Source organism: Protopterus annectens, chromosome 6.part0, assembly GCF_019279795.1.
Source record: "Protopterus annectens isolate FY-2018-M chromosome 6.part0, PAN1.0, whole genome shotgun sequence".
Taxonomy (NCBI): domain Eukaryota; kingdom Metazoa; phylum Chordata; order Ceratodontiformes; family Protopteridae; genus Protopterus; species Protopterus annectens.
Genome location: NC_056737.1, coordinates 1783642451 through 1783655872, shown reverse-complemented (window position 1 = coordinate 1783655872; position 13422 = coordinate 1783642451). Strand labels below are relative to the sequence as shown.

The window sequence follows — 13422 nt, the reverse complement described above, 5'->3', positions numbered from 1 at the left end:
AGAATACTTTATCTGGTAACAGTCACTCTTTTTCATCACTCTGCTGCTAGCACCACTCTGCAGGACCACGAGGAGCTTTGCTGAGTCAGAAACAAGCACAAAACCGCGCTAAAGTGGGTTTTAAAGCAGGGGACTTGAAAGAGCTAGGAATTATCCCAAAACGGCCATAAACAGTGTGGGACTGTATCAAGCTTCTCTTAAGTTTTTGAAAGAGCTCCAATATTGCATTTATTTAATTGTATGCCTGTCTAACTATTCTGCTTGTTTTTCTCAACCCTTCCACCCTTTTGCTGTTGTTTTATTTTAAGGCTGCGTCTGTGTCCTCCACTCTGTATGATAATCTGATTTCCAAAGTCCCTCCCTCACAACCTTTTTTTGTTACTGACTGTTGTATAAGCTATTTATATGCTCTTCCTACCCAGTGTTTTGCATAGCTCCATGATACTGAGCAGGGGTGTCGGCAGGATTTTTAGATTTGTACTCAAAGCTCCCAGACTGCTGCCCCAACAAGCCACACCCACATCAGCACATTGATGTCCGTGCAATTCCTTAAACTTGTGACCAAGCCACGCCCCTTTCACAGTACTGCTCACTGCAAAAATAGCCAGCCAGATGAAAGATAACCACAAAGCCTTATTTAACTGCATTATAAATCTCAGAAGCAATGCCCAACACTGTGCAGAGTTAATAGTAAATGATATCACATACTAAGACCCAGAGGACATAACCAATCTATTGGCTGACAAATTCAGCTCAAACTTCACCACCACCCCTAGTGTTCTCAGATTAAATACCTGCATTTATAATTCTTAAAATCTCCAAACAACAAGTTCTGAAGTTATTATCTAAGGCCAATAACATTACATAAAGCAGATTATTTTCTTACTGTATTCAAATGTAATTTGGATGAATGGATGGGTAACTATAAATTCACCCTTGATTTTGCACCACTGGTCTGCATGAAAGGGGAAATACATAATTATGCTTTAAGAAGGAATTAGACAATTAGATGGGTATTCACAAATTCAACCCTGGTATTATTGGCCTAACATTGCTTGAAAAAAGAGAAGTTCTAAGGGTGGGTAGCGGCAAGTCATGAATGGCCACATAGCCCATTTGCCTTGAACATTCTAGGATTCTAATCTGCATGTCTATGGGCAGCTTCAAAACATCCAGCAAAGTTTTATCTTACTTAACTACCAGCAATAAAAAAATCTACACAAAAACTAAAAGATGGGTAATTCATTTCTCTTCCATGCCCACTTCCTTTAATTTGCAGTTTTCCTTTTTTCGTCCCCATTCATTTACTCATAATTAAGAAAAAAAACATACTATCACACTGTTTTATACATTTACTGTAAAAGCCCTATCTAAATTCCTATGAATGCCCTCAGTGGTGGCAACAAAAGTAGTTTATATTTACACATGCCGCATGCACATCATATTCATATGCACACACATGCCTATTGCATTATGGATGCCTTGGCTGTTGGAAAAACTGTTTGACATTGTAAAAAGTACAAGAAACCATATGTCTCAACCAAGGCATAGAATGAGGGAAAGACAAAGCCAAAATGTTATGGGAAACTCAGTTCTTAACCAACAAAGTATTATTAATAGAATAAAAGGTTTGGGTTAACATATGTTTTCTCTAGAATATGAAGTGTGACAGAGAGATCAATTACTGCAATCCTGAACAGTCTGACAGAAAACCATGCATTGCAACCATGTAGAGAGACACAAAGTTATAAAATACCAGAATTTGCAGGCAGAAATGAGGGCAATGTGGAAGAAAGATACCAGTACAGTTCCAGTAGTAGTAGGAGTACTGGGTCTTATATAAATGAATTTCCAATTGTACTTAGAAATGTTACTGATACATGTAACTCCATACGAATTGCAGAAGTTGTCATTCCTGGGTACATTGCTGGTGCTGCGAAGAGCACTCCTAGCTAACATCAGAGATCGAAACAATAATAATTTCATGAACTTTAATCATACTTTGACTTAGGAAAGGGGTCCATTCCTGTCATGCTATTAGAAGCCCAAAAGACTTGGAGAAATTAAAAAAAAAATAAAATGCCCCCTTCAGAATGTACCTGACCAGACACATGAAGCAACTGAAATGTCCACAAAGGTTCCTTACAAAAAGAATACAGGGAGCAAACAAAATGTCTTACACTGATTGTCTCAAAGCCCACTCTCTGTATTCGGTATCATATAGACTTCTGAGAGGTGATTTTTCCTGGCATACGAGGCATCCCTGGACCTTGTCTTGATGAAACTTTTGCACATTCACAAAACAAACAGCTTTAGGACTACTACATTAAAGACCTAAATTTTACTTGCAACATAAATAGGACATGTTGGTATGACAGATATTTTTCTCAGAGAATTCCCATTCTCTGGAACAGATTCCTCATCCATGTCAAGCACAGCTAGGCTAATAACAGCCCTAGTGGTTGTTAGCCTAGTATACACTTATGAACCTATAAGTAATTACCATATGTGATGTTTGGATTTCAGTAGCTGGTGCAAATACAGCTTTAGAGATAAAAGATTGTTGTGGCTGCCTTTAAATACCCTGGCCTGAGACAGCAGACAGCTTGATATTCCTAAGTAGACTTCCACCTGGGGGAATGGTGATCCATCCTGTACTGATGAACTGAAATTAGAAAGAAATGATCCACTACACCATTTCTTTTATAATTAGGCTTTGTTGAATTTGCAATATATTTCTTACAGAAGAAGATACTTATGTTTAAGGATGAAAGCTTTAAAGGGCAGTACTTCATCTGTACGATCCTATACCTCATTGGCCCTCTTCAAATGCAATCTGGATGATTGGATGGGTAACCATAAATTCACCTCGGGAGTTCTACCTGTGTCCCACTTGGACAGGGGCAATAGGTGCTGATAGTGGTAACAAGGGTAACTTTGGTGAGGCTTGTAAGGGCCCTCAGGCCATTAGCCTAGTAACTTCCTATGATCCTATGAAAGCCACTCATTTCTGAATTCCCATTTGTTTTTTGTCAAAGTATATTTTGAATTTGCTGATTTTTATTTGTTTTTTTTGTTTTATATCCCAGGAGCACTGTCTGCTCATGTCACACTGTAGGCTAATGGAAACTGAGGAGAGAATCAACCCTTGAAGTAGAGGAAGCAGCTTGTTTTCAGCTCATAGCCCTAATGCTTGCATTAACTGTCATACAATTATCAATTTGACTTTTTTTTCTTATTATGACTTTTATTTATCATCACAGTCTTGGCTTTATTAGTTTGGTCTGTGTGCTTCAACTGCCAAGAGGATTTCATATGCTTACTGCTACTTACACATACTATTTATGCATTTTGTTATCCTTTTTAACTTTATACCCAGTATTTTGCTGAAAAGCACATTAAACTAGTGAAGCTTGACCCTAGGGCATCATCATAGTTAGGGGATACTTAAGGAATATTATAGACTGTATATTATACAGTGTGTGTGTATTATACTGTGTGTGTGTGTGTGTGTGTGTGTGTGTGTGTAGGGGTGTAAAAAGTTTAATTCAAGTAAAAGAAAATGTGATTTATATTTTTAAGAAATGTAGATCCTTGGATTGCCATGCTACAGGAAATGCATTTAGAGTGGAATGGGTGTGAGAGAATAATTAGGAGACACTGGGCATGGGGAGTGGATATTTTGCTGAAGGAGATAAGAAGACAGAGTTAATTTTATTGATATATAGATAAGCTATCTTACGTATTATCACTAGGTTTTTGGATTTAACTTTTTTTTCCAAGTATTTTAAGTTCCTGTAATTTCATCCCAATGTGGTACATTATGCAAGCTGGTGGTGTGCTTTTCTGGGCTCTTTTACCTTATCTCCATTGTTGTTCCTATATTTACAAAGACACAATGTACAAGTATGGACGGTGTTCAGACTTGAAGTGGAGGCTCTCTTTGAAAGTGAATGTGCATCAGGCTTCAGCTCTGAGCCATCTGCCTTTCATACTGGTGTTGGACTACATTAGTAAACTGAGCACAGTGGACAGATGAACAAAGCTGCTGTATGCAGATGATGTGGCACTATAAGCAGACTTTGAACTAGAACTTCAGCACATGGTAAGGGGACTTGAATGCAAAACTGAAGGCACATAGAATTAATTTAAGTACATACAAGGCAGTTGTCAAGGAACCAAATGGAAAAAATCAGAAGTAGATGAAAACTGAGATAGGAGATAAAATAGTGGAAGAGGTTAACAATTACAAGTATCTATGAGGGGTGGTTTAGGAGAATGGAAGTCTGAATGAGGATGTCAAAATTTTAATCAGAGGTGCTGAAGTCAAATGACACAAAGTGCCAGGGGTAGTATGTGACAGAAGAAAGCCAAAAGAGCTGAAAAGTAAAGTATGCTAAACAGTAGTGAGACCATAGGGTCATAGGTTCACAGTTGAATACTAAGCTAATGACAACAAGGACCTTTATAAGCCATGGAACATAAATGTATTCCATGAGTTATTGCACCTTGGAGGTTATTCTAAAGGATGTATGGTAGCTAGTACATGATTTACTGACTGCCACATGGGTGTCAGATCTGTGGGGAATTTTCCATTTCCTATCCAGTGGTCCAGTTTATGTTTGAAGAGGATTAGGAACAGCCCCTATATAACATGGATAGGAAGTCTAGAGAATGGGAATATTTGAGATACAAACCTGTCCCTCCACCATGTCCTGTTTATGTTATAAACAAAGTTTAGCTCCTTGAATCTCTTTGTTTTTCTCATGCTATTCATTCTGCAGATATGCAAAAGGTCCATAATAGTGGGATCTGGGGATGTCTTGTATACCAGGCACACATCACCTCTTAGCAGTCTGTATAAATCAGAGCATAGGCACAGGGCTTTGAGGCATTCTGTATAGGACATTATGTTTACACCTTAAATTCCTTTGTTTAAGGAACCTATGTGGACATTCCAGCTGTTGGATGTGCCTGGTTAGGTATATATCAAAGGGGTCATTGTACTCAATAGTGAGTCTGATGAGGGCCGAATACAGAGTGATGATGACTTCCCTAGATCTAGATGCCATGCCCTTGTTTATAAGTTGAGGGATATATGGGTCTATTCTTATGGGTGTTTTGTCAATGAGGTAGTTTCCGGAGGGGCCATCTTCCCAAAATGTGCTATTTTGCATTTCTTGGCATTGCGTTTTAAACTGTGGTTTTGGCACCAGTCGTTTGCCAGAATTAGATCTTTCTGTAAGATATTAATATCCTGGGAGAATTCAATGACTGCTCCTAGTTAGCAGTCATCCACAGACTTGGTCAGCCAGAGGCCCCTGACATTTGCCTTGACATCCAAGAAGTAGATGCCAAAAAGAAGCTAGCCCTGATAGATCATATTTCAAGCCATTCTGGAGGCATCCTGGGATATTATCTGGGTCCGTCAAAGCTGTGTTCTTGGCCTTTGAAAGGACAGCTAGGACCTGCTTCTTACTGATAGTCGGAAGAATTATGTTTGTAGTAGGAGGAATTATGTTTGATGGTATTTTGTAGGAGGTGGCTGGGGGTAAGTGGGGGAAAAATCTTTGAGCTGAATTTGTTATCCAATAGATTTGATGTATCTCCAGGCTTCAGGTACAACCAATTTAGCACATTGCCATATGCTGCTTGACACAGTTTAAGAATTATTTATGGTTGACCTTTACTTGGGTTGCTATCTTTACCTCAAGACTGGCTTTTTGGACTTGATTAGTCCTCTTGGTTGTCTATTCAGTACATGAGCAAGTTTTTATCTTTTTGTTTACTCTTCATAATTTTAGCCATTTTTTTTTTCCTTTAGTTGTATAACCTGTTTAATTTAGGATTCCACCAGGGTGGGCTGTTTTTAGATTTTGTTTTGGGCTTTCTTCTGATAGGTACAGCAGCCTCTATGCATCCATTGACATGGCTGTAGGGTGTTTCTATGAACAAGTCTGCATAGCCTGCTGTGTTACTGGACTTGGAGTGGTTGTAAGTTTGAGAGGTTATCACTTAATAAGAGGTAGTTTCCCTTGGAATAGTTCCTAACTGCTACCGGGTAGCAAAACGGAGTTTTATTACAAAAAGAGATTCCTTTGTGATCTGATGATGTGCATTATGAGTCTATATTAGTTCACCGAATGGCATTCTGGCGAACAACTAATCATCGACCTGTAATCAGCGAAAATTGCATCAGCAATTTATAGAATTTACTAAGGGCAATGAAATAGTTGCCCGAAGCACAATGGACCAATGTACAGTTAAATCGAATCCACCCCAAGTGGGGGGGGCTTTACCTCCCACACCTTCCTAACTATATATACCAACTGCAAGATCGCACTACAGTGGAGAAAAGGGCAAAGTTCTGTACTTGTCCATTGTGTTTCGGGCAATTATTTCATTGCCCTTAGTGAATTCAGTGAATCACTGAAGTGAGTTTCGCTGATTACGGGTCGATGATTAGATGTTCGCCGGAATGCCATTTCAGTGACCTAATATAACCAGCATTGCCAGAAAGTACACAACACGGGGGGGCATTCTCCCATATTTGTGAGTACCAGTTCCAATATGTTTGTACCTCTAGTAGATGTATGCACTATCTAGCCTAGGATGTTTGTGTTTGCAAAATCTAAAAATTTTTTAGCCCACAAATTTGGAGTTCTGCATGATTCTCAGTTTGTAGAGGAGTAATTAAAATCCCCCATGAGAATGGTGTTTGATTGAATGGTGGGTGTCTCCTGTAAGTTAAGGTATGAGCTATGGATCTTGTGGGACAGAAAGAATGAGTTATAGTTTGCTAGGATATGGTATAGGACTTTGTCTATGGTAATCTATACATGGAGAAACTCTAGCTCATCATCCTATTTAACCAACCTAGAGGTATGCTTGTTATTGATGTAGCTTGAGACATCTCCACCTTTGGTCCCTGTCTTTGCTGTCACTGGTCTAAATGTGTGGCAGGCACTGATGCCTTGCACAGCCAGGGTACACTCTGCGGCTTTAAACCACATCTCAGAAACTGCACAGATCCCTTCATTCTCCAATGGGAGGAGAGTTTAAAGGGAGTGGAATTTCTTCTTTAAACTCCTGACATGGATATTTAGAGTCCCATGAGTCAGTTTTGCTATGTTGGAAGATTTGTCAATTTGGCATTGCCTAAAAAAATGTTCTATGTGGGATGACAATGTTTTAGCCAATATTTGAAAGCCTAGTACACACCATATTTGGCAAATTAGTGTGGTTTTTCAGCCATCTGACAATTATGTTGTCCCTTTAGAATAATAACAGAAGCTAAGCCAATTGTTAAAGTCAATCATCTTTTGTCATTGTGCATGGTGAAGGCAGAATGCCACTCAATGCTGGGCACATACCAGCCCGTGACACAATCTGAGAGCGCCATAATGCCTCTCTTCCTATAGTCAAGGGAGGTACATCTCAGGTCATTTACACCTAAATGGACTATGACAGAGTCCTATTGGTACCTATGGTGCAGTGAAGTGAGTATGTGAGTAACTTGGTGGCTGCTGGTTCCTGTTAGGCAACCAATCATTATTTTCTGTTTGTTCAGCTTGGTGAGTTGGGTAACAGTATGTCATACAATGGATTCACCTTTGACAAGAGTCCTTGCAATGTGTTAGCTTGCATTATGGACTTTGTAGTTGAGGCAAAATTGGGTGTGGCAGCATGTATAGTGCTATGTCTTGCTTTTGTTAAGAGTTTTTTGGGTTTGCTGAGGATAATATTTGCAGGTAGAGTGTCTGTAGGTCTTTGGGGTTTAGAAAGATCACATTTGAGTTCCTCAGCTTAAGTTGGCTTATATGTAAGGTGTGTACTATGTGTGTGTGTATGTGGGGGGGGTTACGTGTGTGTTTCTGACAACCTGATTGTTTTTCTGCGTACTTATACATGACAGTTTTGCCTCCAGTGATATTGTATATATACGACTCTCACATATTGTATGTTTCTTTAAGAATTCAATGATTGTCAGTGAACAAATCAAGATACTTATATCCACCAAACTAAATGAGAAGAAATTTGAAAACTGCATGCTCATAATGTCAAGTTCTTTATTTGATGAACTACAAGGTTGTGGTGCCCAAGGGGTTAAAAGAGGACAACTAAGGGTGCTTTTGTGACTAGAGGAGTTGATCTGGCAATATAATGATAAATTTATGCGCAAACTAGATACTCTGTGCACAAAGTAAGTGCTCTACAATCTCTGAGTTACTGGGTATAGTTTTAAAGGTAATTCTATAGGAAAATGTACCTTCTAGGTGTCTGCTAGTATACAAGGCACCACTAACTGCTGCTGCTGTGAAATGAGCAGCTCCTCGCAAATGTGCCAGATTTACACAGGTGATTAAAACAAGGAAACTGACTAAATAACTTTATGGCCAATAGCATACTATATTCTGTTAATTTCCTGGCTCAGACAGACGAGGCAATCACTTACTGTGACTAGATGAAACAAAACCAGTCTTCATAATGTAAAAGCACACACAAAGTTGTTTGGAGTGTAATGCTACCACCAACAACTAACAAGAGTAGCTATAAAGTCAGTTGAGAATTCAACAAACCAACAGCAAATTGAGAACAGCAAATGCAATATTGTAGTAAGAAGAAAAAAAAAGGTAAATGCAATAAATAACACTGGAATACAATACAGTACACAAAAATAAAATTTAGACCACATATAGTTTTACAGTGAAAGTACTTAGCTCTGTCTAGATGGCACCAGATTTAAGGAAATCACTTCTCTACTGCTAAGCTCTGTGAGAATGAGTCATAGGCCATGTAAATGTGCCAGATTTACACATACACTTAAAAACAAGCAAAACTAACGAAATAGCCTTTCTGGCCAATATGATACTATACTCTAAAGCTTTCTATGCATTTCTCAACTTGGACATATCAGGCAGCCACCTACTGCTACAAGATGAGACAAAACCAGTCTTCTAAATGTAAAAACGTACACAAAGTTGTGTGGAGTGTTATACTACTACCAACAACTAAATGGACACTAACTATACTACTGTATGGTACAAAAACCTGAGCAGTAAAGACAGAGCATCTGAGGATGCTAGAGGTGATGGAGATGAAATGTATGAGATCAGGGGTAGGATGCAAACTGTGGGACGGACAAAAAATGACATCAGAACAGAATCCCAAGTAACTCCAATTGCAAAGAAGGTCAAATAAATCATATTACAGTGGTTTGGGCACATGTGGAGGAAAGAAGAAGGTGATCTGGTGAAGAAGATTTAGGAGAGACAGAACGAAGGCAAAAGGAAACAAATGTGTGCTGTAAAGAGATGGATGGATTGCAGGAGAGAAGAGCTGTGACAATCAGGCACGACCAGTGAAGAAGGTATGTCAGTGGCATTGAGTGGAGAAAGATGGTGACAGCTGATGTAACATCCCAACCCAGTGTAGAAAATAGGAAAAAAGTGGGATGATGATGATGATGATGATGATTGTTTGCATTTCACATTGTTATTTGGGATGGGGGACATTGCACACACACTACATACTTTCTGGCAGTTGGCTTAAGTGTCATGTTGATATTCAAAGACAGTGATGGGGACTTTTTTTCAATACTGTTAATGATCCTTCAGGACTTTATATGTGAATTCATACCAGATGTCTAAATTCACTATCACAGAAATTTCAAACACTGAACCAGTAATATAAAAAGCTATAGCCAGAAACCTAGAAAAAAACAGTGCTTTTGTATAAGTGGGGGCAGAGAGCTTAACCTCCCACACATCCTTGCATAGATATACTCACTTCATGATCACAAATCTGAAGACTTAGGGCAAGCAACTAACTGCTGCAATATCTGTCCCCTATTATATTTGCAGCATGCAAACATTTACACACACACACACACTCACACGCACATATGTATGTATATAAGTAAAGGGTGCACAATAGAGGAGGGTTTGACCTTCTTCAGAAACACTGCTTTTCCCATTTTTCTATATTTTTGACTTGCATTCTGCATTCCTGATTCAGTGTCATCAGTTTCTATGCTAATCACTGGGATTCAGAAAGGCTTATTGTGATGTAAAACCTTTTCTCAGCAGTTTTCACTGGCATGCTTTACAATTCACAGAACACTCTACAGTTGAGGTTTTCCCCTTGTGGGGGCCTCAGCAGTAAGGTCAGCCTCATGGGCAGAGTTGCATAGCATTACATACAGTACTTTGGGTGAGTCTCTAGTGTTGCAATTCAGAGACATGCTTATGAGTTGATAATGAGGGCTTTCTCATTGCCGGCATAAGCATCTCTGGATCACATTTTCACAATGCATTTGACCTGTGTTTTATAATTAGCAAAAGTGATGTTACCTTCAAGAACTGCTTAGTAGCTATTGTTAGGATAAATAAAAATTGGTTTTCAAATGTTAGCTAACATTAACTTTTAAATTACTTTTTGAATGTAGCTTGAGTCATTTCCTGTAAGTGTTAATGGAGTTGTTTTGTGGGTTTTCTGTAAATGTGTTTGGCCATGGTATTATTTGTTGTAGATTCATAATAACAATAACAAGACCAAGTTGTCCTATCTTGCTAGTAAGTTATTTATTTGAACTTTTTAGCCATTTTAAAAAAGTAGGGTATGTGTTGAGTGGTAGTCCATTAGTCCTGAAACTGCATTCTACAGCACAGCATATTTTATTATCACACAGTCTGGCCCACCATGTAGTCCAATTAGCCTTCCTTTTAATTGGCCTTTCTTGTGTTTTTTTAAAGGCATGCAGTGCTTATTTTGTGTGCTAAAGATGTCTGATAAAGGGTGTCTGACATAATTTCTGTAAGTTGTGAATAAAGTCTTGTGAGTAGTTTTCTACTCATTTCTATAAAGTTCTGTAAAAGTACATGGAATGTGTGTTCATGCCAGAGGTAATATGACATCAAACGTCATTCCTGCATAGAGACAGACTGACAGAATGTTGTGTATTGTTGTGGAAGTAGGAAAGGCTAATGCCTTTGTTCTGAAAACTAATGATGTTTAAAGTATGGTAATAGAACTGCAGGACTTTCAGTTAGGCAAAGGTCATTTACCTGACATCAGGATAAATAGTTGTAAGTTATTCTTTAGTCTTCAAGCATTTCCTGAGAATGCCCCAACTATCTAAGGGGCAAAAGTGCTAAGTTGTTGTCAATAGAGGTCACCTTATTTGTAGTTTTGTTTGCTTGTTTTGATTTTATTTCATTTTACATTAGTATTTCTGCAATTTACTGCATTAGTGTGATTTCCTGACTTCTTGCTTTAAATAAATTTGAAAGCTATCAGCTAATATCTGCGAGATGAACAGTGTAAGCAATATTTCAGTGAAAGCATTTGTGCCCAAATTAATGTTGAAAATCCATTAACATTTTACTAGGATACACAAGGTTATATTGAACTTTTGTAAGAAATTTGATCATAAGCATGAAACAGAAAGTTTAAATACTACACTCTAATAAATATGCTTTTGTTCTACTTTTGAGAGTATCAAAGAAAATGATTATTTAATAAAGTAACTGAATCCACCACTTATTTCTGTAGAATAGTTAACATATCCCTTATTAATATGCTTCCTTCCTCTCTCTCTCTTTCTCTCTCTCTCTCTCTCTCTCTCTCTCTGAGTTGGCACTTTAAGTGTTTAATCATTCCTTAGACACTTGATACATTTATGTTTATTTACATTCACAGAATGCCACAGTTGTCAACATTTTCATTTATTTTTAGGTGCGCATAAGAAAAAAGAAAAAATACCATCAGGAAAAAATATACCAGTGAAAGCGAAGACTAGCAGAATTGTACAGATTGAAGCATAAGGAGAAATCTTCTGGGAAACATGACCCTGGGCATCATTCCATACACTCAGATATGGGAAACAAACCCTGTGCAGCATTCCATACACCCAGATATTTTTTATAACCATGTTTAGTAGTACTGATTGTTAACAAGTTGGAATATGTATTTACTACTCTTTTTATTGGGCCTCATGGGCCTCTATTAAATGTTGTATAACAGTTGTCTGATTGTTGTACACTTTTGTATTATGAAAAAAGTAATTGAGAGCTCAGTATTTCATTTTAGATTTATAAAACTTCACAAGAATCAATGTAAAACATTATACTTACACACTGAATTGTACCTGCCAGCAACATTTTGAAATCATATTATAAATGGCTGGTTACCTTGGACTGCTGACTTTTTAACTGCACCACTAAGTGCTGCATTGTCTGTCTGACATGGATGACACTAAGTGATGCAACAGACATATCTTAGAAAGTGTCATAAAGTTATTTTTCATTTCCCTGGGATTATAGATTACATTTTAAAGTATCAACCCTGATCAAGGCCCATAATCATTTTTGTCTTAGACTGTCAGAACACTAGTGCAAAGAAAGCAATATATGTTCTTTAAAACATTATGATTACTCCTGAATTCCCATTTTAATTTAGGACTGCCCAACAACTCAGAGGGAAGAGCTTCTGCCTCAAAGTGCCCGGGCCCAAGGTTCAGTCCTGCTACTATACAAGTTGAATGTGTATGTTATTCTTATGGCAGTGTGAGCAGCTCCAGTTTGCATTGCCTGGCAACTAGAGCAAGATAATTAAAGCTATCAGCTGTTACAAAGATAATTAGTGTCATCCACGTCTTAATTCCCACAGCATCCATTTGCCAGCTCTATGGTTATGGCCAAGTCACTTAAAATGCTCTGAGGCAAATGAGAAATTGGACTGAGATCCTTCATATTCTCCAGGACCACATGTTTATTAACTATCTTTGAATAACATTAAACAGCAAAGAACATTAAATCACTTGTGTGTTGGAACTGCTGGTCTCTGGTGCCTAATTTTTGGATTATTATCTATGAATAACAGTCAGAAGTCGATTTGATGTAATCTTTTGTGATTGTCTGTATAAGACATGGAACTGTTTGATATGTCACCATACAAACACACACACACACACACACACACACACACACACACACACACACACACACACACACACACACACACACACACACATATATATATATATATATATATATATATATATATATATATATATATATATAAAACTATATAAATAGATAGATATGTATATATACAAATCTGGTTGTAATCCAGAAACGTGAAAATTCATATGTGCGAATGCTTTTTAGTCATGTAAAAAAACTGAAAGCTGATATGAGCGAATGTTCTTCTGTAAGGAATCTTTGCTGGCAGCTTTTTGTATCAGATTGTGGTGCTAAGGGAATTTGCCCTTACCCCACTGTTGTGTGATCTTGGATTTGGTATAAATCATTAGCAGGAGGTATGGAGGGTGCATGGGGGCTTTCCCCCTGTGAAAAACATTATTTTTAGTTTGTACATTTTTCAGTCATTTAGATTCACTCTAAATTTTTTTTTCCAGTT

General features: G+C 37.9%; 1 protein-coding gene across 2 annotated transcripts in view; it reads left to right on the top strand.

The window, feature by feature from the left end:
* Positions 1-12833, top strand: part of LOC122804935 (tissue factor pathway inhibitor-like) — an 844713-nt gene extending 831880 nt beyond the window's left edge. For both annotated transcript variants that reach the window (XM_044075154.1, XM_044075153.1), the window contains one exon: positions 11737-12833. In XM_044075154.1, coding sequence (XP_043931089.1) covers positions 11737-11825 — 89 coding nt within the window. In that variant the 3' untranslated portion in view covers positions 11826-12833. The remainder of the gene's footprint in view (positions 1-11736) is intronic.
* The last annotated feature ends 589 nt before the right edge of the window (positions 12834-13422 follow it).